The 25,482-nt window shown below is 45.7% G+C and overlaps 1 protein-coding gene across 1 annotated transcript in view; it reads right to left on the reverse strand.

Annotated features, from left to right (window-relative positions):
- Positions 1 to 25,482, reverse strand: part of LRRC1 (leucine rich repeat containing 1) — a 134,654-nt gene that overhangs the window by 66,900 nt on the left and 42,272 nt on the right. Inside the window, exon 2 of the mRNA XM_057555643.1 lies at positions 23,067 to 23,184. Coding sequence (XP_057411626.1) covers positions 23,067 to 23,184 — 118 coding nt within the window. The remainder of the gene's footprint in view (positions 1 to 23,066; positions 23,185 to 25,482) is intronic.

A 25,482-nucleotide genomic window follows, 5' to 3' on the forward strand; every position in this document is an offset into this window, starting at 1 on the left:
GTTGTACTTAAAAACTAAAAATACTGAATCTGTTGTTTACCAATATAACCATTACTACCACCTGTATACAGGCGACTGATAATCAGTCCTAAACTCTGCAGTGCCAAAAATCTTCACCACCACCAAGCAGACAACCATCCTGGCACCATGAGCCCAAGGGCTTCTGAGAGAGAATACACTTTTCACCGCAGATACTGTCATTTAGAAAGTGATTTAGAAGGACAGTGCTTGCCCTTCCTGGCCCTCCTGCTATTTTCTCAGCATCCATTTTTAACACATCAGGCTGGGATTCTACCTTCCCCAGCCCCCTAACTCACAGAAGTAATACAGAGGCCTTAACCTGAAATCCTCTATAAGGAATCAGATGCCCAGAAGCCTCAAGGTACACCACGCTCTTTCCTGAAAAGCTATCACCATCTCAGGGCCCCCCTTGGGATAGACACAGCTGGACTGTGTGACCTTCCTTCTGACTCCTTCTAAGGAGTTTAGAACCTTCCAGGGCATTTCCTGTCACAGAGAACGGTGCACAAACGGCCTGTCCAGTCCATGATCGCAGCCCCCGTGCGCAGCAGAATAAGTTCTTTCTGAATAACTGAATTACTCACTGGCATTTCTTCTGGTTCTATATAAACAGCATCTCTTCTCCTGGGTTCAAGACCTATCTGATGTCCGCAGTCTGATGTACTGTCTGATGTTACAGTACGAGGCTCTCTCCACCAAGAGACCATGAAATGCGAAGCAGAACGAAAGTCTGCAGGCCCGCAGCAGGCGTGCAACACTACTGAATTACCAACTGCGCTGGGCCTGGGGTCCGGAGACAAACTCCAGGCCCTGCACACGGGGATGACTACATTGCCGGGCGCCCCTGCTCCTCGCAAAGGGCTGCTGGCCTTCTCTGCCGCGTCCACCACCCCAGGCTACTGAGAGGTACGATGAGATGAGGTACAGGGTAACGTGGTAAAGTACACAAATGTAAAGGACTAGGCGGGGGGAAGTGTTCCCCCCCGAGGGGCACAGGCTGGCTTTGTCACTTTTTCTATCAACGTGTGGGGTCTGGGGCACATGGTCCCCCCCTCCTCTCACCCCGACACACTCAGACCAGAGGGGAAACTGTCCTCAAGACCTCTGTCAGCACAGAGGGAACTGAGTCTTTACCTGAGCATTTTGTTATCAGTATCCCATCTCAGAGAAATGTGCAGCTGCACGAGCCATCAGGAGCTGAGGGCAGTACCTCAATGCTGATACTGATACTAAACCACATCAGAAACAAACAAAAAATAAGACAGCACAAGCAAACGGCGCCACGGCAACGACAGCCACCCCTGAACTGCCCTCAGAGATCCAGGGGCAGAGGTGACCCCACAGCAACCTGGCCGTCCCAGAGGCACCTGGGTACCAGACTCTAACCTCCCCTGACCTCTGCGGTGACATTCAACAAGCCACCTTGAGACTTGTCCTGGGAATAAATGTGCACCAGGGCCCACCAGCCAGTGCTGGTCGCCATGGAGACGTGCGCACACACACCTCCCTTCAACCACATGTACACCTATACTTTTTAGCACAATACTTCTACTTTAGAGGAAGATTTGAAATTGCTCCCCACTGTCTGGAGCTCAGAGAAGCCCCCTTTGCAATCGGTCACCTGGCAGTTGTTGTCACCGCCACCTTGGACACAAGTAGCAGGTCTCAGGCACTGAGAGGACAGCAGGGGACAGACTCAAGGTCAGGAAGTGACAGGTACAGGTCTGAAAGAGGAACTCCTCCGAGCCCTGTTATACCACTTGACCGTGTGGCCCCAGATAAGAAGAGACGCCTTTCTGAGGGTCTTCATGCATCATCTAATCCCAAAAACAAACAGTGGGATGGATGGAGGTTGTCCCGCAAGCAGATGCAGAAGCAGGCCTGGAAACATTAACTGAACAGCCCAAGGTCACTGTGCTCACGTGCGGAGGAGCAGAGCTTTGAAATTCGGGTCCATCTGCTTCACGGCGAGGAAGAGGACAGTCAGATTCCATCGGCTCCAAACGTGCTGGAGAAAGAGATGCTGGAGGAAATGCACCTGGGGAGACAGACGAGGTGGGAACACAGGCCCGCGGTTCCGAGAGAGGCCTGGGCAGTCATCCCACCCAGAGGCGGGGTGGGTGAACTCTGTTGTGAGGACCCCCGACAGGCAGCTGGGGGCAGAGCCGAGAGGTCGAGGGAGCAAAGGGGTCCCCGAGAGGGTGGGTCTACGGGGCGGCCAGCAGGTAGGGGACGTGGGCTGAGCCTCAGGGATCTGCTGCCACGTTCCAGAGGCGCCAACAGAGAGAGTGGTTTGAGGGGAATCAAACTGCAAAGGTGGAGAAGCCAGGTCGCCCGCCGGTTCCTGCGGACAGAGAGGAGCGGAGGGCACACGGCAGCTGCCCGACTCCAGTCTCAGACACGGGGCTCCTGGCCAGCAAAATGGGGAAACGGGGAGACGGTGACACGACTTTCCGACCATGAAGCCAGATGTGTGTATTTACAAGGGTCACTGTCCTCTGGGCTCTGTTTAATCAGAGATTATAGCCTGACTGGGGCCTCGAAATCTCCTGGCTTTTTACTCAATGACAGTGAGTTCTTCTTATCAAAATAAAGACTTAGCAATCCTGTGTCACAATCCCTCTAAAATAAATCCTGCTGCTCCATTAAATCTGAAAGTCTGCGAGCCTGGAGCCTTTGGAGCGTGCCGTCAGAAAGCCTGGCGATTCAGGGGAAAGAGGAGGGAGGGGCTTATGGCTTGAGGAGAAAACCAAGGTCAAGGGGAAAGTTCACTGTAGCGAGTTTGGGTCTGATCTTTTTGTCTGGGACATCTGCGGGGTGGGCGGAGAGGCAGACAGAAGTAGGATGAAGGAGCGTGAATGCTCATGGCCATCTTTGCTCAGAAGGCAGCACGGAGGGGACGCAGGGCCGAGGGGAGGCTGAGGGCGGAGGCTTCAGAACGCCGTCCCTGTCCACATCCACAGGGAAAGACGGAAGGGGCACCTGGAGGCGCGGGTGCAGACGAGGGAGAAGCCCACAGGCTGGGAGATGCCCCTTCCCACAGCAGAGGCAAGTGACAAAACCCCCAACATGAAACATCCTCAGCAAACAATGAACCCCGCATCCACGAGGCGATGCAGCCTGCAGTGGGCAGGGAAGACGGGAGGGTCACCCTGGCATGGAGAGGGGGATCCCGTCACGTATAAACACCATGAATGCAGGCCTGGCCAAAGACAGGATTCAAACACGACAAGGACTAAACAACCAGCCGTGAACAGAATGAGCGCGAGAAAAGAGATGCTGCCGGGCCGTGGTGAAATATTGAATGCTGTGACTTCAGGCTCGCTCTGTACATCATGCTGCTTCATTGAGGACTATTTACTGCTCAGGTAAAACAGGGCCCTGTGTGCCAAATGGGCTGGCTGACTGCCGGCTGCCTGATACCGTCCTGCTTAAAAATACCTGGGATTGTCAAGAAAGGCTCAGTATGAACGCGTGATCCCAGTCTGCATTTGCTGCCCCAGCTGTTCCTCAGGGTGTGCAGGGAAAAAAAATAATAATGTGAAGTGGACATTTTTTGTTTTCAAAGGCACCGTCTCATTTATCACATTATTCCAACACCCAGGGACTCGCCCAGGAGGCAGCCGGCCTTTGTAGACAAAAGACGTGATTCCTGCCCCGGCAGCCTTTCCAGCGTCTGGAAGGAAAAATGGGAACACACAGTGCAGGGCAGAAAGGCTGGCATGGCCTCTGAGTGGTGCATGGGGAAGGTGGGACACCGGCCCTTTGTCAAAGTCTTATTTTGAGTCTTGGTAACTTGTGCTGGGAAAAAATTTTCCCAGCCCAGAGGGTTTTCACCTAATTCCAGCCACAATTACAAAAATAACCTTTACGCCTCAGCTTTTCCTCCCCAGCAGAGTTGGCTCAATAAACACAAATATGCCCCGAGATATAAGATCTCCTGTTTTGGAAAAAAAAAAAAAAAAAAAAATTCACCAGAAAGAAAGAATTACAGAAAAGTAAATGTTAGGTTTCATACAGAATGAGAAGGGGGGGTGGAGGGAATGTGGACAGTTTGGCATTCTTTCTATTTGCCCTCCTCCCAAAATAAAATATATAGGATTTTGAAATGTCTACTTAAACCTCAAGATAACAGCAACTAAATATCGAAACCAAAAAACAATATTTGTATTCATCAGCTATTTTAACAGTCACTCAAGATTACCGCTTATTTTAATTACTCCCATTTAATATGGACAAAATCACAACTCCTGGTATTTATGCACCAAAGTTCTCTAGGGAAACGAGGTCTTCCAGTGGATCCAGGATGCTGTGATCCTGAAATGAAGGCTTCTGCTCTCCCCGAAGCTCCTCCATCTTCTGAGACCACAGACCCTTTCCCTCCCCTGAACTGCAGATAAGCACCTGGGGTCAGGGTCCCCCTGCAAGTGGATTCTGTGGGTCTGGCCCCGTGCTGCTCGTGACACCTTTATAAGTGTACTTCACCTTTCCAATTAGCATCTGTGACCGTCAGCTGAGATAAACATCCTCTCACACCACCACACCACACACGGTGTTTGCCAACTGACAGACCACAGGCTGGGGTGAGTCATTCAGACTCCTGAAGCCACGCTCTGTGGAACACAGACAACAGAGGACAGGGCGCAGGGCCGGCGGGGGGACAATGTGTTCTCCACAAGTGCAGGGAGAAGCCTCCTGGCCCAGAGGAACTCGCCAGAACGCTGACGGTCAAGAGTTCCCACCAGCCCCTCCCAGGGCACATCCCTAACCCGGGGCCAAAAAAAAACACTGAGGATCCCAGAGGCTGGGGATTACCAAATTTCACAGAACAGAAGAATCACTCGGAGCGCTTACTCGCTGAAAGGGCTGGGCCCACTCCGAGCCAACGGATTCACAGGGTCTAGGGTCTGGAGAAGGCATCTGCATTTTAATCCAACTCTCCTGGAGATGCAGAGTCAAAGGGTCTTCAAGCCCCCCCGAGAAACACTGAGGCGTTTAACCTAATTGGTTCTCAGCCCTGAATGCACATCAGAATCACCTGGTGTCATCATCGCCCTAGATTCCAGTAAGTCAGCCTGGGTGGGATCCAGGAAGAAAGACAAATATCATATGATATCACTTCTATGTAGAATCTAAAAAAAGTCATACAGGTGAACTTATTTACAAAACAGAAGCAGCCTCACAGACACAGAAAGCAAACTCACGGTTAGCAAAGGGGAAAGGGTGGGGGGACGAGAGGGATAAATTAGGAGCTTGGGATTAATAGATACACACTACTGTCTATAAAATAAATGAACAACAAGGTCCTACGGTATAGCACAGGGAACTGTATTCAATACCTTGTAATAGCCTATAATGGAAAAGAATCTGAAAAAGAATATATATATTTTTATATTTATTTACATATATATTTTTATAACTGAATATATATTTATATAACTGAACCACTTTGCTGTACACCAGAAACTAACACAACACTGTAAATCAACTATATGGCATTAAAAACAAAACAAAAACAAAACAAAACAAAACAGGGCCTTCCCTGGTGGCGCAGTGGTTGAGAATCCGCCTGCCAATGCAGGGGACACGGGTTCGAGCCCTGGTCTGGGAAGATCCCACATGCCGCGGAGCAACTAGGCCCGTGAGCCACAATTACTGAGCTTGCGCGTCTGGAGCCTGTGCTCCGCCACAAGAGAGGCCGCGATAGTGAGAGGCCCGCACATCGTGATGAAGAGTGGCCCCCGCTTGCCGCAACTGGAGAAAGCCCTCGCACAGAAACGAAGACCCAACACAGCCATAAATAAATAAATAAATGAATTTTTAAAAAACAAAAACAAAAACAAACAAACAAAAAAACCCTACCTCAGGTGAATATAAGATGCAGCCAGGTCAGGGCCCGCTGATGATGAGGCCCTGGCTGTGCTGCTGTGGTACCCAACTTACCCGACAATCACTCACAGCTCCTGTCCACCATCCACCTCCAGAGTAAAGCTATTTCTGCTCTTAGACGGAAGCCCAGCCTACAACACGTAAGGCTGCGTGTGCTGAGGGCTTGCTTGATCAGACTGCTTCAAAGGGAGCCAGAACAGTGATGGGAGGTAAAGTAAAGCTGTCTTGTTGTTTGGAAGAAGATGGGGACAAGAGTAGGGGAAAGAGGCAGGATAAAGATGGAAAGGGGGTCTGTTTGAATCTAATTAACAGCCTCCTTCCCATTTTTAGATAAAATCAATTTTTAAGAACTCCCTCTACCTGTAATACAAATACACTTTTTCAACATTAAGCCTAAAAAGAAAAGAGGTTAAACTAGAAAACGGAGTGCAAAAGTATTCTAAAAAGGGCTCAAAAACATGTTTATGCTATTCCAAAACATACTGTAGAAAAAGAGCTTAAGGGCTTAAATATATAAGCTGTCAACTCACAGATGAAAAGGTATATTAGTAACAATTTCAGGTGTACAGCAAAGTGATCAGATATATAGATATATACAGACAGATTCTTTTTCAGATTCTTTTCTCTTATAGGTTATTACAGAATATTAAGTAGAGTTCCCTGTACTATACAGTAGGTCCTTGTTTGTTATCTATTTTATATACGGTAGTGTGTACCTGTTAATCCCAAACTCCTAATTTATCCCTCCCCCCGTTTCCCTTTGGTAACCATAAGTTTGTTTTCTATGTCCATGGGTCTATTTCTGTTTTCTATATAAGGTCATTTGTATCTTTTGTTTTTCAGATTCCACATATAAGTGATATCATATATTTGTCTTTCTCTAACTTACTTCACTTAGTATGATTATCTCTAGGTCCATCCATGTTGCTGCAAATGGCATTATTTCATTCTTTTTATGGCTGAGTAGTATTCCATTGTATATATGTGTATGTGTGTGTGTGTGGGTATATATATATACATCTGTGTATCTGTGAGATAGATAGACAGATATATCAATCACATCTTCTTTATCCATTCATCTGTCAATGGACATTTAAGTCGCTTCCATGTCTTGGCTATTGTAAATAGTGCTGCCATGAACACTGGGGTGCATGTATCTTTTCAAATTATGGTTATGGTTAGGTTCTTATATGAGTGGCTCCTGGCCTCAATTTAATTTACATGAGTTTCCCTGGAGATTAAAATGCAGACTCTGGGGATCCTGCTCTGGGAATTCTGAACGTGTAGTCCTTGGGGAGGGTGGGAAATATGCAATTTTAACAAAGATTCTGACGTAGGCGGTCCCAGAGCCCACCTGGAGAAACACTGCTCCAAGTGAAGGAAGGAAGACCAAAATCCAAAGTCTAAATTTCCGGGTAGAAAGAATTCTTGCTCCCATCATACCTGAAATCCCCTTTCTCTGTGGTCTGATGGTCAGCAGGACATTCTGATTTGCTGGACTTTGTCATCTTTTTCTCCATCCTCCCTTTTAAACCTACAAGCATGGTTTTGCCCACATGGTCTGTAGGCCTCTGGGGATAGACTGTAGCTTGTCGTTTCTTGGACAGGATTCTTCCTTCTGCTCTATCTGTGATAACATCCCAGTTCCTGACGTGCAGAGAAAGCACAATAAAAGTTTCTCGAAGTTCCTATGTGCTTCTTTTCAAGAACTTAAAATCCGTTATAAAGATCACACCTTATAATGCCATGGAAGTGCTAAACCTCACATTTCATTGATTCTCTGCCAGCCATCTACCAGTTTCTGAACTGATTAATTCACATAATTCAAGAAATCTGCACCTAAGGCTGGATAGAGGGGCTGCAGACCCTGCACCTTGTTACAAAGCACCATTCAGAGAATAAGCGCTCCTACAAATCAAAAAGTGACAAATACAGGGGCTCTCCTCTTGTATCCAGTTTCTCTCTGAAGTTAAAATGGAAGCAATGGCCCCAAGGGCAAAGCCTAAGACAGCACCCTATTCATTCACGTGCCCATATATCAGACTATTTATGCAGCTAATACTTGGTGAACCCTGGTGACTTATGTCAGGCTGTGTGGCAGAAGCTAAGGAGGCAAAGGTGAGTAACAGAGGCACGCCCTTTGCCCACAGTGATCTCAAAATGCAGTGGGGAAAAGAGGTGTCATAAAAATAAGCCCCGTGTAGTGTGACACCCAACACGGGCAACCTCACCAGGGCGGGGAGAGTCTGCGAGTGGGAAGGGCAGGTTGATGACTTAAACTTTGCCTCCATTGACTTTTTTTTTTTTAACATCTTTATTGGAGTATAATTGCTTTACAGTGGTGTGTTAGTTTCTGCTTTATAACAAAGTGCATCAGTTATACGTATACATATGTTCCCATATCTCTTCCCTCTTGCGTCTCCCTCCCTCCCACCCTCCCTATCCCATCCCTCTAGGTGGTCACAAAGCACCGAGCTGATCTCCCTGTGCTATGCGGCTGCTTCCCACTAGCTATCTATTTTACGTTTGGTAGTGTATATATGTCCATGCCACTCTCTCACTTTGTCACAGCTTACCCTTCCCCCTCCCCATATCCTGAAGTCCATTCTCTAGTAGGTCTGTGTCTTCATTGACTTTTTATAATGAACCATATGCTGCTTTCCTAATTATAAAAAAAAAAAAATCCCAAGGTGAAATAAACTTGGAAATACAATGGGTAAATGCAACCATTAAAGGATCTTAGAAGGAGGAACACTGTCTGTGGTCCTCAACACTTAACATGGAATAACCAGGCTTAAAATGCCAGAGTCCACTCTCGTCCCAACCATCGCTGACGACGAGACTCCAGAAAAAAGAATATTGGTGACTGGTTCCCCCCACCTTTTGCCTTCTGGGTGTGCCTGAGACGGCTCATTCCCATGCCAGACACCCATCAAACCCATACACATTATGACCCAACTTACGAAACTCCCTCATTAATTATATCATGGTCAGCCGTCCAAGACACACATCACGTCAGGGTCGCTCCCGTGCCTTAGAACTGGCAGATCCAGCAGGAAATCGTGATGGCTGTTGTTTCCTCCCGGAAATGGGGGCTGCAGGTGTTTTTCAAGCACTTCTCTGATCTCGCAAAGAGAGTCCGGAGAAACGCACAAAACAACAAGCAATGAATGCCATAAACCACTCTGGCGTCGCTTCTCCGGTCACAGATGACCTCCCAGATGCCAAATCAGCCCACGTTTACTGCCCCTCCAGCCCCTTTTTCCAGGCAGCCTTCCCGGATGTGCTTCCCGCATCTGGCTCCCAGGCAAGGTCTTGGGATGCTCCTGTTTCTCCGCCTGCTCCTTCCCAGCCTCTGTCTCAGGTTCCTTTTCATCACAATGGTGCTCCCCAAGGTCCTGCCTTCCCGCAGCCGTGCCTGGACCGTCTCATCTGTGGTGACAACTTCATCCATGATCTGCAAGCGTTAGCTCCACCCGTGAGGTCAGTCCTCTGGGGAGCCTGACGTGGTGGCAGTCGGCCACGCTCTCACTCGGCTTGTCTACGACACCAGCCAGCACTGCTGAGCAGCCCTCCCGCCGCTCCTTCTTGGATCTTCCTCTGCTCTGCCCTTCAACGGTGACATCCTGTACTCACCTGCCCTTCATTCCCGCAGCCCCAACCATCCCCTCCACAAGGATGCCTCCCAAACCTTCACCTCCCCTGAGCCTCAGACTCTGATACTCAGCTGCCCACCGAACACCTCCACTGGGATCTTCCAAAGGCATCTCCCCCTCATCTTTGCCCTCAGTCCTGTCCTGTCTTGCGTCTCCCGTCTCCCCACGGTGGGAAGTGGGAGTTTATCCCAGTCGCAGACCTCTCACTCGCCCTTCCCTCCACATCCAACACATCCCCTCCCCATCTGTCACCCACACGCCTGGTCCAGTGTCTCCCTTTTTCCTGCTCCCCCTCCAGTCTCTCCATTACCCACATGGATGCCTAGCCTCCCGCCTCCAGGCTGCCCCCATTCAACCCCATGCTCCCTGCTGGTGCCGGGTGACCTGGGAGTCACTCCCCGGCTGGACACCCTTTCACAGCGCCAACCCTACCCCCACCCCCCGGGTGTCAAGAAAACACTCCCTAGCCGAGCCCACAGGCCCCCGTGATCCCGCCACCATCCACCTCTCTCCGGCCTCATCTCTTGCCATGCGCTACAGTAATATCTTGCATTTCCCAAATTTCAGACCTTCAGACACACACACACATGCTGTATCATCTGCCCAGGAACATCCTTCTTGCATTTCTTTGTCTCTACCTGCAACTTGTTCCTCAGAGCTTGAGTAAATGTCATCTTTCCCAGGAAGCCTTCTTAATACTCTTCCCTTCCCCAGGAATGATGGAGACCCCACCCCACCCTGGGCTCCTTCAGGCACACCTCTGACACCGTCCTGTCATCACAGATGGACCTGGTCCTTTCATTCCTGTCCCCTAAATCCCTTGAGAGCCATCACCAATCTACCACTAGCCAGCTACCACTGGCTCCTAGCACAGAACTCGAATACCTGGTGCTAGTTAAAAAATTCAGGAAATGAATACAACTCATTCTAAAACTCTGTTCCTGCTCCCTTGTCCCTTATCTCAGTGAAGTGTACGTTCCAGCCAAGACTTCACCAGTGCTTTGTTGGGCCTTTCACAAGGAAATACTCTGCCGTTATTTAGAACACTTATTTGAGTTACTCTCTTCCCATCTGGATCCCTGAGGAAGGTCAGAACAGTTGCCAGCACAGTCAAGAGGCATTTTAGAAATAAGAATAACTTCAGCTGGCTGCAGGGAAGGTCTCCAGAAGACCAGAGCATCTGCTTAGGAAATGCCAACGAGCTACAGGGAGACCTCCTTGCCATGGTCCAGTGGGTCACATATAAAGGCTGACTGGTCCACGACAAAAGCCCAAGGCAGGGACCTTGATAAGAAGGTCTGACTTATGGATAAAAAAGATGTGGTACATACATATAATGGAATATTAGCCATTAAAAAGAATGAAAGAATGCCATTAGCAGCAACATGGATGGACCTAGAGATTATCATACTAAGTGAATTAAGTCAGATGGAGAAAGACAAATATCATATGATATCACTTACGTGTGGAATCTAAAAAAAAAAAGATACAAATGAACTTACAAAACAGAATCAGACTCACAGACATAGAAAACAAATGTATGGTTACCAAAGAGGAAAAGTGGCGGGGGGAGGGATACATTAGGAGCTTAGGATTAACATATGCACACTACTATATATAAAAATAGACAACCAACGAGGACCTACTGTATAGCACAAGGAACTCTACTCAGTATTCTGTAATAACTTACACGGGTAAAGACTCTGAAAAAGAATGGATGTATGTATACGTGTAACTGAATCACTTAGCTGTACACCTAAAACTAATACAACACTGTAAATCAACTGTAGTCCAATACAAGATAAAAATTAAATTTAAAAAAAGTTATGAAGGCCCGAGTTAGGTGAGGGAGGGAGGAACACCCGTGACCCACTCAGTTCCCGGGGTGCCTGCTGCCGCCCCGACTTAGTTGAGGCCTCTGTGGTGTTACTTGGGGCTCCCCCACCCCACTCCCCAGCTCCAGGCCGCCTTTTGCTGGGGACGCGTGTGGAGTCATTGGCACCTGGCCCTCCCATGTTTGTCTACCTTGCTCAGGCCCCCTTGTTCCTCTTGGTCCACCACTCATCCACCCCACTGAATGGAGGAAGCCTATGCTTTCACATCCTGCAACGCCATCAAACAAAGGGTGAAGAGCAAAGTTAAACACTCCAGGGCATCAACCCTTAACGTGCAATGGCACTTCCACTGAGCACCTTCACAAACAAAACATATGTTAGGTAAACACGGAGCTGATTGCTTCACAGAACCTTAAAAGCAGCGGAGCACTAGGGCTCGCTCTGCTTCTGCCCACGTTCTTTCCCGTGGACCTCTCTCTGCAGCCGCATGGCCCTGGGGGGTGGCTGTGTCTCCCTGACTGATTTCAGCACGAGAATCCTAAGTCAGGTAGAGGCTTCTAAACTGCTTACTCACCTCTTACCTCACTCCGTCTGGCTGCTTTTAACTTATCACATCCTCTGGAAATGTCTCCATCTTGTTGGTTATCTACACCAATCCTACCTTTGAAACCTATAGCTAGCTTCCTGTTGGTATTAAAGTTACAGATCAATTCGTGTTTTCTCCAGAAAGACAAAAAGGCAAGAGTTATTGATGAATCTGCCTTGTTAAAACAGTTAAATGTTTAACAATAAAGGTTTGGGAAATGTTCGCAAACCTATGTGAAGTGAACGAAAGCAAGACAGAAATATCTATGTGGTGCATAACCCCAATTTTTGTGAAGCAGGTTATGCAAAGGAAAAAGATAAAGAGAATACATAAAAACATTAATGATGACTATTTCTGGGTAGTAAGATATACAATTTTTCTACTGGGGAGACAGAATTGTGATTTGGAATCTAACAAACCTGGATCCACTGCTCACTCACCCTGCCACCAAAGACAAGGTTTTTAAACCTGAGACTCGGTTTTCTCACCTGTTAAAAAGGGGGATGCAAATTTCCTTCTTGGAGGTGGTTTGACGGTTAAAGGCGATAACACACGACGCGCTTGCTTGGCCTCACAGCTCGTACACAGTAAGCCCTCAGTAAGTATTCTGAGGATAAAGATTCACACTGTTCTCTTGGTTTTTCAACAGTGTTTCTTTACATTTCCTTATTATTAATTCTCAACAAGCAACATGTGCTTTAAAAAACATAAGCTGGAAAAGAAATGATCCTGATAATTCCTTGCTCTACCCTTCCCCAGTCTTCTCAAGGACAGGTCAAATGGAATTCACTTTAAGTACAGCGAGAAAAAAGAAAAAAAAAAGGACACCAGCTAAATTGGGGCTACTCTATGTTGCAAAGAAGAATTTCCCAGAGGGAAGCCTGCTGGCTAGCCCAGGCAGAGCCTCAGGTGTACTCCATGGGTGAGAGGAATGCCGGTGGGTTAAGCAGGTGAGTCACCCAGTTGCCAGGTCAGTGACAGTGTGCTCAGAGAAGATAAGGCTATGAAAAGGTGTGCCACGCTAAGAAAATCCACGTGGGACCAGTGATCAATCGGTATGCCGATGGAGCCAGGTACTAATGTCAACGTGTCAGCGTATCACCTGTCTTCAGCATCCTTATCGAGAATTAAATGCCCCATCACAGTGCTTGCAGAATATTCACACTCTGAGAAAAGAACATGGGATGATCTTAGCCACTGGCAGTTAGAGACAAAGTCCTCTCCATAGGAGAGGGCCACACCTACTTCCAAGGGACCTGGGACGTTCACGTTGTCTAATCTCTTTACTCTTCTTTCAAAGGTAAAGCCCCATACAGTCTTCATTTTTGGCTTTCCTTGTTCTACGCTTCTGGCAACACATCGGTCTTTTGCCAAGACGGCACAACGATGACCTTAGAAGGGTCAAATCAGAGCGTCCCAAGAAAGCCCTACTTTCTTTCGTTAGATGATATTTCCTTTTTGGCCATAAAAGATGGACAAGTCACCTCATAGGGTGGACCACTTCTACTGGTGGTTGAATTCATTCACTAGGTAGAATTTCATGAGTTTAAATCTCTTAGGATGACTTTCTCCTATTTTCATCTCCAAATGCAAAGAGTACTCAGTCATAAATATTGCCTATATTCTTTCTCTCAAAATAGACTACAGCTATCAGCCCTACCTTTATCATGCTCAATGTTCCCCAAGTAATGAAAAGTGCCACCCCTCTGGGTTTCTTATTTCAGCTCCATCACTAACTGGAAATACAACTTGGAGGCATACCACAACTTCTTCAAACCCCAGCTTCCTCATCCTCATCAGTCATCCTGAGATGCTTCTACCCAGCTCCCAAGATTGGTGTGTGGATTAGATAAAATACAGGTGTGATGAAACAGCACAATGCCTAGCATAAGGCACACAGTATCTAGACATCACTTCAGGTAGAAACCTCCCTCACCTGTGTCACTCTAGCCTTCAGACGTGCTCGTGTCCTCACCCCTGCCCTGCATACTTATTCTCACAGCCCTAGTGCAGATCCTCATGACCCAAAACAAAGGACAATAATAGGGTTAATACCAGCAGCCAACACTGAGTGTTCAGTACGTGCAAGACACGGTTTTAAGCCCTTTACACACACAGCCTCTATTAAGAGTCACAATACCATTTCCCAGATGAAGAAACTGAGGCACAGAGAACTGAAATAACTTGTCCAAGATGGTGACCCCTGTCCTGAAAATCTTTCAGGACCCCATGTTCCCCAGAGCAAGTGCCTCAAACATCCCTCATACATAAAAAACTCTCATTTTCAAAATATACTTTAAACCACTTTCTAAAAATTCAAATTAAAAAAAATCATGCATACTTGCACAGGTTTTATGCTAACTGTTAGCAAATGGGTGGCCAGGCATCATGTCGATCCGTGTCTGGGTTTACACATTTCTGTGCAGATGTGGAAAGGAGGCTACCCTTCCTCTTTGGGGGCACACATCTGAATTTCCTACAAATGGGTCACTCACTGGAAGGTTGTGACAGTGCAACAGAATCGTGTGTGTGTCTGTGTGTGTGTGTGTGTGTGTTTACTAGGCCTGTATGTGATCAGTGACATAAAACCGTACAATTCCAGGATTCAATTAAATGCCAGTTGGGGCAGCTGCTGCTCACGCCTTACCAACAGCTGGATTTCTCTTTTTCTTGTGTAAATAGCTAACTGCACTTCCCACCTCCTTTCAGTTAAGTTGGGGACATGAAACTGGCCAACAGAACATGGATGGGGATGATGTAGGCCACTTCTCAACACAGCCCATAAAAATCACCCAGGCACAAACCCTGCTTTCCCCTCCCACAAGGACCCTGGTGGCCGCTAGTTGAAGCAACATTTGCATCCAAGGAGGAAGATATATATATCCCTGAATATATAGAACAGAGCCTCTCACAACCCACCTCCCCATTCCACACACCCCCACCAAACACACACACACACACACACACACACACACACACACACACACACACGGGAAGGGACTGTAAATTGATCAGCAATAAAATTTCTCATTCTGTTGAGCCCTTGAGAATTTTTTAGCCGCGCAGCACGGCTTGTGGGATCTTAGTTCCCCAACCAGGGATTGAACCCAGGGCCACGGCGGTGAAAGCGCCGAGTCCTAACCACTGGACAGCAAGGGAATTCCCTCTTCTCTGATTTTGGATGAATCTTAAAATTTTCAGTGAGTCCAACAGACAAGCACTGAGATATTTGCATTTTTAATGATATCATTGACTCCATAAATGTATAACAAACATTTGAAAAAATTTTCCAACAAACAACAACTCAGCTGAGGAATCCACTCGTTAACTCCCTCCAAATTTGCAACTCAAGTATGAGAATTGTTAAAGACTGCATGATTTCAACTTCAAACCAAAAATCCCCATTATGCTCTCAAGTCTTTCAAATCAGTTACACTGTAACTGACACCTCTCTGTGTGCCCTGAGCACTTTATTTGTATAACTGTATAAGCCATTAATGTTAAATTACTTACATATGTCTGTTGTGCCTGTAGAATTACCTCCTTAAGGGATAGAAGAATTCAGCAAAGAGCCTTACACAAACACAGTAAGTACTCAATAAATGTTGCTTGAACTAAAAAAAATAGTAATTATGAGCTATAGTTGATAACCACAAACAGTAAAAAAAAAAAAAAAAAAAAAAATGGCCTGGATCCAAGGCTTTTTCAAACTGAAAAGATGTAAGAATCAAAATTTATTATTAGCTTGGAGCAGGTGTGTTAGATTGAGGATATATTCAATACTTAGAAAGCCAATTTGAAAACCAAATCATTTCTGGGCTTCCTTGGTGGCGCAGTGGTTAAGAATCCGCCTGCCAATGCAGGGGACACGAGCCAGGGTTCGAGCCCTGGTCCAGGAAGATCCCACATGCTGTGGAGCAACTAAGCCCGTGCGCCACAACTACTGAGCCTGCACTCTAGAGCCCGCAAGCCACAACTACTCAAGCCCGTGTGCCTAGAGCCTGTGCTCCGCAACAAGAGAAGCCACCGCAAAGAGAAGTCCGCACACTGCAAGGAAAAGTAGCCCCCGCCCGCCACAACTAAAGAAAGCCCGCACACAGCAAAGAAGACCCAACGCAGCCAGTTAATTAATTAATTAATTTAAAAATAAATAAATAAATAATAAAATAAAATAAAATAAAAACCAAATCATTTCTATATATAATCCTGTAGTTTCAGTTCTCAGTCCTGCTCCTCAGTCCCCCTTTCCTCCTCGGCTTCTTCATCCTTTTCTAAGACGTGTCTTTTCTAGCTTACTAAGCTCAGAGCATTGTTTCTGGTCATGGCAGCATATTGCTGTCACCATTCTTACGGACAGATGCCATCCAGCCCTCAGCTGCCTGGAGGCTTAGCATCTCTTGGCTCCAGCCCAAGTCACGTGACAAAACAGGTGACCTCAAAATCAAAAATGAAGCGCCATGGCCACTCACCCTCAACCACTTTTACAGCTGGAAACTGTCAACCTGATACCAAGGAAAACTGCCTAATTAGAAAGTGAGCAGAGACTGTCATTCCACATGTTGGGTTTTTTTTTTTTTATTACTGAAGTACAGTTGATTTACAATGTGTTAATTTCTGCTGTACAGCAACGTGAATTCTGTTATGCATATCTATACATTCTTTTTCATATTCTTTTCCATTATGGTTTATCAGAGGATACTGACTATAGTTCCCTGTGTTCTACAGTAGGACCTTGTTGTTTATCCATCCTGTATAAATAGTTTGCATCTGCTCATCCCAAACTCCCAATCCATCCCTCCTCCACCTCTATCCCCCCTGGTAACCACAACTCTGTTCTCTATGTCTGTGAGTCTGTTTCTATTTCATAGATAAGTTCATTTGTGTCATATTTTAGATTCCACATATAAGTGATATCGTACAGTATATGTCTTTCTCTGTCTGGCTTACTTCACTTAGTATGATAATCTCTAGGTCCATTCATGTTGCTGCTAATGGCATTATTTCATTCTTTTTATGGCTGAGTAATATTCCCTGTGTGTATATATGTATATATACACATACCACATCTTCTTTATCCATTCATCCATCGATGGACACTTATGTTGCTTCTATGTCTTGGCTATTGTGAATAGTGCTGCTATGAACATAGGGGTGCATGTATCTTTTCCAATTAGAGTTTTCTCTGGATATATGCCCAGGGTTTTGTTTTACTTCAGGAGAAACCACTACAATTATGTGCCTTCATCTTAGCCCATTCTGTGTAAATCCAACACTGTTTTGGAAAATTCATCACCCAGCCACAGAGCAGTGCAGGACTGAGTGAATGACTGAATGGGGGAGGGGTGGAGGGAGGATGGGTAGCTACTGAAAATCTCTAAGCATTTAGAGAACCCAGGACTGACTGAAGTTCGTACTGACCTAAAAAATATATTCAGAGGTGTTGACCTCAAACTCAGGGCACCATCTCTATTACAAACCTGCTAATTAAAGAGAAGACAAGAGAGAGGAAGTTACATAAACCTACAACTTATTCAGCACAGCCACAATTTTTCTGGTAAGAGGAAGAGAACCATATGAGTTAATAAAGAGTAACAATAGTTTACTCTTTTATACTTTTTTTGAAATTGCCATCTGAGGCAGATTTTGAGTACTATAAAATTATCAGTGTCCTGGTTTATTTACCTAAGTTGGCCTTAAGTAATGCATGGCTGTTTTTGAAAACTGATCCACTTGAAAACGTGAAACCACTGGTCTGAGGCTACACAAAATGACAAATTCTGAAAGAGTTCCAAAATCATTTTGAGCAGAGGCATTGCTGTCAAAATTTCCCTTCGGACTTAACAATTTGCATCATTAATTTGTGATAGATTTTCAGGTTTATCTGATAAAATATCATGGATGTTTCTTTATGGTACACAAAAAAAAGGAAGGAAGGATCTGTTTGCATAGTTTATTCCAACTCTTTCAGTGTTTAAAATGATTCTCATACATCCTCATATCTAAACAAGGCTCCTCGAAAAAAACTGTTTGTAGCATGGAAAGGTGATTAGAAAATGTCACAGACGCCAAATTTCTTTCCACCTCCACTTTGAAAATAATTATTATTATCTGTAATTAAAATGTGAGTGGAAGGCAATTATATGTTTTCTGTGATTAACCCCTCTCCCTCACAAAAGAACAGGTAAAAAGTTAAGACAGAGAAAGGACCTGTGATAGGAAAGTGGCAGTACTTGTAAAGGCAACCAAGCCAGGTCTGGGGTAGAAACCGTCAGCTCTCCACCCACAAGGCAGAGTGGCACTGCGGGGCTTCTCTTTGAGGGGTGTCTCCTGTACCATTTTCACAGTGACTGTGACAAAGAAACTCACCGACTGATAACACAGATTAAGTCTAGCACTGGAGCGGTGTGCTAGGCAGAGCACTAAGCCTGGGCCTGAATTAGGCAGAGACAGAGAAGGGAACAATGGCCTGACTGTGGAAAGTCTTAAGTCTGCGTGGGCGAGAGCTGGCCTCTGCCACACTTCTGTTGTGGGTGTATGTAGTTATTACCCCCAAAAAACACTAACTGTTCATAACCAAGAAGGAGGACTTCTAGGCACACTGGATGCCTTGCTTGCCAGAAAGAGCTTTTTTTCAGGGCACACTCAGAAGCACCAAGACTTGCTGTTATACAAGGGCATTTCAGCAGGCTTCAAAATTGATCTTAGATTTCATTAAACAAACCCACTGCCACAGACCACAGACACTGATCCCCATCTTGCAGCTGTACAGAGGGCGACTAACCCAAACATTTAATCCAAGTCTAGCCTCTCGACTTTGTGGAACAATGATCCTGCTGGTGGATTGGATAAGCTGTCCATCTGCTAACTCTGAAGCTCTGCCCCAGTGCCAGTGAGGGTTCTGTACTAAAACTATCTTTTGGTTTCTTGTTCACTCAAGTTTGCAAAGTAATTCGCCAGAATGTGCAGTCTCTGGCCATGTTTGTTCAGCATGCAGTATTATTTGCCCCATAAGAGAAGTAAACTCATGACCTCTTTGGCTGTGCTAATACTAAGAGCGTTTCCTTAACTTCATCCATCCCTGTTCTACCTTCACAATTTTTGTCATCCTGGCAGAGCACCTGTGTTCTTTATTATTTACCTCACTCTTTTAAATCAACTTTGTTGAGTAAGATTTATTTTTAAATCACTAACATGAATAGAAAGCTATTATCATCACCAGATATAAAAGATAAATATAACAATCAATACAATATAGTGCTATTAAGTTTTACAGAAAGCAACCTAAAGGGAGTAAAAATTTTTTAAATAAAAAGGAAAGAGGATAACTTCCTCACTCTGATTCAATATTAAAAATTGCTGTTTTGCAGTACCACTTAAAATCTTCTCTAGCAGTGCTGGTGGCGTATGCCTTACACTTTGGGGGAAAAAAACTGAACTAAACAGATAATGATACAGTACTGTGATGTAAGTCAAATTACAGCATAGACTATAAAATTCAAATTACTAACCCTCTGGGCAGGACTCATGATGCACTAAGAAAGTCTGCCCTAGATTTGTGGACAGCAAGATAGTACTCTGGGGTAGTACCTCTTCTCACATATCCAGAAAGCATTTGTCTCCAAGAGCTAAGAATCAGTGAGCAGAGAAAACAGACAAAAAGTCCGGGCATGAAAGCGGATGCGCTTCACCACAGAAAACTGCATCAGACCTTAACTTGAAGCCTATAGTACTATCTCCCTCCCTTGAGCAGGAAACATTAGGAAACGTCTAATTTTGCTCCTGGAATCAAAGCCAACTTGAACTTCAGTCAGCTCTAGCCTCTTACCCTTTCGCCAGGAATATCCTGGAGGTTTCCCACCTTCCACATGGGCAGGTGCGGGACCAAGAGAAACAGCCAATCTGGGCTCAAAACCACAGGAAGCTGCTGAGGGGCTGTTAGGAGCAGGCTTGGGGGTGGGGACGGCTAAGATCTCGCCCCTCATGGCATCCCTGGGGAGCTTCTTAGCAATGCAGCATCTCCAGACCCACCCCAGACCTACTGCATCAGAATCTACATTTTAACAAAATCCAACGGTAATTCATGGCACGGTCAAGTTTGACAAGCACTGATCCAAAGGGCTTGAGTGGTCTGACACCAACATCTCGCTTGCCTCCCTCCTCCATGGGCAAGCGACACTCTCTGGAAAATCAGGAACTGAGGAAGCCAACAAAGGTCCTACCACAACAGTGGCCAGCGCTGGCCGTGGCCCTGCTACAACCCAGCGACTGGGCAGGAACAGCCTCTGATCACAGAGAGGGCCGTCTCCGCTGGGGCTGCAGAAGACACACGGGGCTCCAGACATGAGCCCCAAACCCTTACAAACACCTGCATCCACGCAAAGTGCGGGTCCTCCCACTGTCTCTCAGGCTGCAGGCTCTGTAACTTTGATTCACCTACTCAGCTGCCTAGGAAACTCACATTAATGGGATTTTATCGGCCAAAAGAGCCAGGAGACATAGGGAGATTTGCCTGACCTGGAAACAGCTCAAGACCCACGTTCCTGTTGGTTATAGTAAAACCATGACCTTGTTCTGCTCTGTCATCTGTGCAGTTTTTTCACAACCACAAAGAAAGCCCCCTCTACCACCACCACCCCCATTCCCACCACACACACGAGCCAGAGCAAGGTTTTGCCAATAGGCGAAGGGGGAGGTTAACTCCCCCAGCATTTCTACAAGAGCCTGATTAAAAGGGAGCAGATCTGCAGGATCCATCACAGAAGTCCAACACCTGCAGAAGGAGAGGTTGAAAATGAGGGGGGGGGGGGGGAGAAAAGGAGGGTAGGCATCCCAGGGAGATAAAACACTGTGTGACCTGACACGACTACAGTGAAAGCTCACCTCCTCTTATCAACATGCTGGAAGGTATAAGTGGACACATGGAAAGAGGCACGTAGCCCTTCTCTCTTCCTCTGAATATTTGAAAAGGCACAGCTGATGTGGAATCTGGTAAAACTGGCCGCTGACCATGATGAATTCCCACAGAGCATCTCTTCCCATCAGAGTCAATAATAGGACTGCAACCTTCAAGCTCTATGCGTTCTCTGCTCCCAGGTCATTAAAGCCAATACTTCTCCTCTTTCTCAAGTATTTCTGGACCCCTGCTTCTCTTCCTTCCTAATGCCAATTTCAAAATGACTATTTGATTTCTTGGGATTGTGTGATTTCAGCGACCATTTTTCAAAGTCACTGCTTCCTTGCAGAGTTCATAGCCAGCCAGTCTTTACAACTGAGATCATCGCTAAGACAAGAGAGAGCAGTTTCAATCACATACGCCTTAGGTAAGGGAGATGCAGGACAGCCTTAGAGGCAAGGCTGGCCTCAGAGGCCCGGCCCCTGCCACACTGCAGTGTGAGGGGACGCTGCCTATCAGCAACTTCTGCACTGAGGGTAGGGCCGCGCTCTGTACTGCTTGCCACCCCTGTACCAGGGCAGCCAATACCTAGAGTGCCCAGTGACCGGGAGCTATGGCTTACGGTTGGCTTAAAAAGATGAGTTGGGTCAACCAGGCCTCATTTAGAAATGGCAGCCAGATGCCACAGCAAGGGCAGAGGCCCAGAAGTGCATGGTGAGAAACCACAACAAAACAGGTCTGCAGAGGCCAGTTCCAAAGAACAGAGCACCCATAAACAGAAGAGAGAGGCCAAGAAGCCACTAAAATGGTGTCAGATGCGGACTCGGGGCAATGCTTTTAGCAAGTCAGCTCCACCCCACCCACCATCCTTACCATCAAATCCCTTTTACTTAAGCAGAGCTGACCCCCCTGCAACCAAATAAGCCATTGTAAACAAGCCTCCCAAACTAATTTTTTCACTCTTTCTAGTACCTGCAAGGGAAGAAATAATTCTCATGACAAATAAAAGTAGACGCTATATCAAGAGCATATGGCTTGGCCTAAAGACAGTTTCCAATGGATGGGATCTGAGAGGTGGTAGCAATTTAAAAAGTGGGGGGTAAAATCATTCTTTCTTCACCACGTTTTCAATCAAGTACTGATTATTATTGCTGCCTTATAACAATGACCCACAGGAAAATACTGTTATCCGGGCCTTGGGGTTTCTGCAGAGGACATCAGATTGAAAGAGCCAGACCTGAGGGTCATTGAGAAGGAACCTACAGATTTTTGTAGGAAAGCAAAACAAAACACAAAGCGGGTGTGTAACAGGAGAGACAGAAAAGGATTATCATTTTTATAAACAATAGATTACATATGGGCTTATCCTCAGGACATTAAACCGGAGTTCTTGCAAGAACTGAATTCCATCACTAAAGACAGGACCCCTGGGAGCTGCCACTTTAACTTGAAGTAATTAATCAAACATGCTCCAACAAGCCACGGGACCAGCTTGCCCGGGGAATGCTCTAAGGGCTATAAAACCCAAGGTAAAACCAGGGTACCCATTTAAAAGTAAAAGGTTAAACAGGATATAAACACCCTGCTAGGGCGTTCAGTTAAAAGGAAGCAACATGACAGTGAAATCTGAAAATCAAAATAAACTCACAAATATGCCACACAAATAATTCAAGTGGGCAGACCTACCCGGGGCCTAATCAGAACTGAATGAAACTGACAGAAATGCCTGGACGGCAAGCAGGTCCGTTCACTGCAGCAGGGAGACAGATTCTCAGGGGAACAGCCCAGGCGGCCAGGCCATAGCCAGGAGAAACCAACCCTTCTCTAGGGCGCTTTCCCCGCCACAGCAGTCCCCCGAGATCTGGACAAATGACCATACTAGCAGCCCTCAATGTCACCTCCAGTCAAACGAGGGGGCAAGCTGCGGATTTGCCAGTCCACAGCTCCACCGCTGTGAATCAGACCGAACCAACTTTGAGAAAGTTATCGCCTAAAAACTGTGTCATGACATTTTGGGTAAATACCTACGAGGTGACTAAACTATTCAATAACGGCATTAATTTCATCCCAAAACATATGCATAGCTTTCCCCCAAGAACATTTATCCAGCCATATTTACTAAAAATTGTAAGCATCAGCATCAGAAGAGACAAATGAACAATTCAAGTGGAATCATTTTTTCTTACCATTTCGGGACACATCAAGCTCCACCAGCTGCATGAAGTTGGCTATTTCTGGAGGGAGCCGCTGAATTTCGTTATCGCTAAGTCCAAGCTTTCGTAACTTGACTAGCTGGAAAAATTGCTGAAAGACAAAATAGTTTCATGTAGGTCTCACATCTATTTGCAGTGTAAATAAACTTTTTGCCCAATATGAAATTTAAAACAATACGTCTTTTAAAAATTAGTGACGATTGCACCAATGTCAATTTCCTGATTTTGATATTGTACCAAAGTAATGTGGCGATGTCACCAACAGGGTAAACTGGGTACACAGGCCATCTCTGTGTACCATCTACAATTATTTCAAAATTAAAATTTTTTAACAATGAATAAGTAACTCAATGAGAATAGTAATGACTCCTTTAAATTATCCAGTAGGTGGTCACATTTTCTACTTATGGAAACTGATATGAAATCTGCAATGTTAAATAAAGATATTTGAAAATTAGAGTAAAATATTTCTTAAACATTTTTAAAAGAAATTACTGTGCATCAGAAAATATATAAATATCCCACAAATGTGTGGAGGAGAAAAAAATTATTTTTGGCCAATCTAAAAAAGAGCCTGCACTGGATCCTTCCATTAACCACAGTACACAGAGGTGCCTTTTGCGCCACACCCTTTAAAAACTGTACTAAAATAGCATTAAAGGAATTTATAGGGAGATGGATATAGATATAAAAATATGAAATAAAGGCATGAAGACAATTCAAGATGAGAGGGAACGAGAAGCAAACCAGACATGCAACAAAATCCTTGAAGCTAGAAAACAGATAAATAAATGACAGCTAACGAAAGAATCGATACAAAGCTGAAATGTAAGCCTATGGAGTGAGTAGCCAATAGGAGATTAGGTCCAGGTACCTCTGAAGGAAGGAGAACTGTTTGAAAATGGATATAAAGACAGTTAGGCCCCCATAACCCCTCCTCTCCCCTGCACAACCAGGCAGGGGACTGGAAATTTCCCCCAGAAGAGCTGACTGTAAGCACAGCTAAGGGCAAGGGTGAGGCACCCAACTGGAAACAGGGGGAGGGGGTCAGAGCCTGCTCACTGAGATCCACCCCCTTCTCCCTGCAGCCAGGCTCCCAGGTGGGAAAACAGACAGACTTACAGACACGGATTATACAATAGGGAAGCCCCAGGTTACAAGCCCCACCCATGCACTCAGAGCTTCAATTCTCTTCTTTTTTACTTCAAGTGCCTGGATCTCATTTAAACAGAGCCAAGCTTCTCCAGACACTTGAGGAAAGCCCTTTCCATGCAAGAGAGTGGGCACCCACACACATCTCAGAAGAAACAAATGTGATGTAGGGAGCAGGAAAAACTTCCCCAACCAAAAAAAATATAATTAATACCCACGGAGAAATAAGAGGAAGTGAAGCAGCATGATGCCATAAAAGGCAAGCTTCAAAGAATAAACTCTCAGAAATTAAAAACTAGTGCAGCATCAATATAAGAATCCAATAAAAGAGATGAAACATAAAGTTAACTGAAATCCCTCAGAAAGTAGAAAAGAAAGACAATGAGGTGGAGAACCAGGACAGAAAAAAATAGGAAAATTAGAGGATCAGTCCTCAAGGTACTACATCCAATGAATAGGTATTCCAAAGAGAAAGAAAACACAGGGACTGCAGAGCATGAGTTTCCAGTCTGAAAGGGCCCAACACGTGGCCAATAAAATGAATGACACAAAACACATAGGGATACCAAGGAATATTATAAAAGTTCATAACTCCAGAAATAAGACGATTCTAAAAGCTTCCAGAGACCAAGGGGTTGGCGGGGAAGGGAGGTCATAACAAAGGATTGGGAATCACAATGGTGCTGGACTCAACAGCAACCTTGAAGGTAAGAAGGCAATGGAGCAATGCCTTCAAAATTCCAAGAAAACATTATTCTCAACCTAAAATCACATACCCAGCCAAACTATCAATCAGGTATGTGACAGAATAAAGACATTCTCAGACACGCATGGTCTCAAAAAATTTATCTTCCTTGGACCTTTCTCAAGAATCCATCGAGGGACTTCCCTGGTGGCACAGTGGTAAAGAATCTGCCTGCCAATGCAGGGGACACGGGTTCGAGCCCTGGTCCGGGAAGATCCCACATGCCGTGGGGCAACTAAGCCCGCGAGCCACAACTACTGAAACCTGCACGTCTAGAGCCCATGCTCCGCAACAAGAGAAGCCACCACAATGAGAAGCCCACACACCACAACGAAGAGTAGCCCCCACTCGCCGCAACTAGAGAAAGCCCACACGCAGCAATGAAGACCCAATGCAGTCAAAAATAAATAAATAAAATAAACAAATTTATTTTAAAAAAAAAGAATCCATCAAAATGTGGAAGTATTGGGTTGGCCAAAAAGTTCATTTGGT

Source organism: Balaenoptera acutorostrata, chromosome 10 (assembly GCF_949987535.1).
Source record: "Balaenoptera acutorostrata chromosome 10, mBalAcu1.1, whole genome shotgun sequence".
NCBI classification, from domain to species: Eukaryota; Metazoa; Chordata; class Mammalia; order Artiodactyla; family Balaenopteridae; genus Balaenoptera; species Balaenoptera acutorostrata.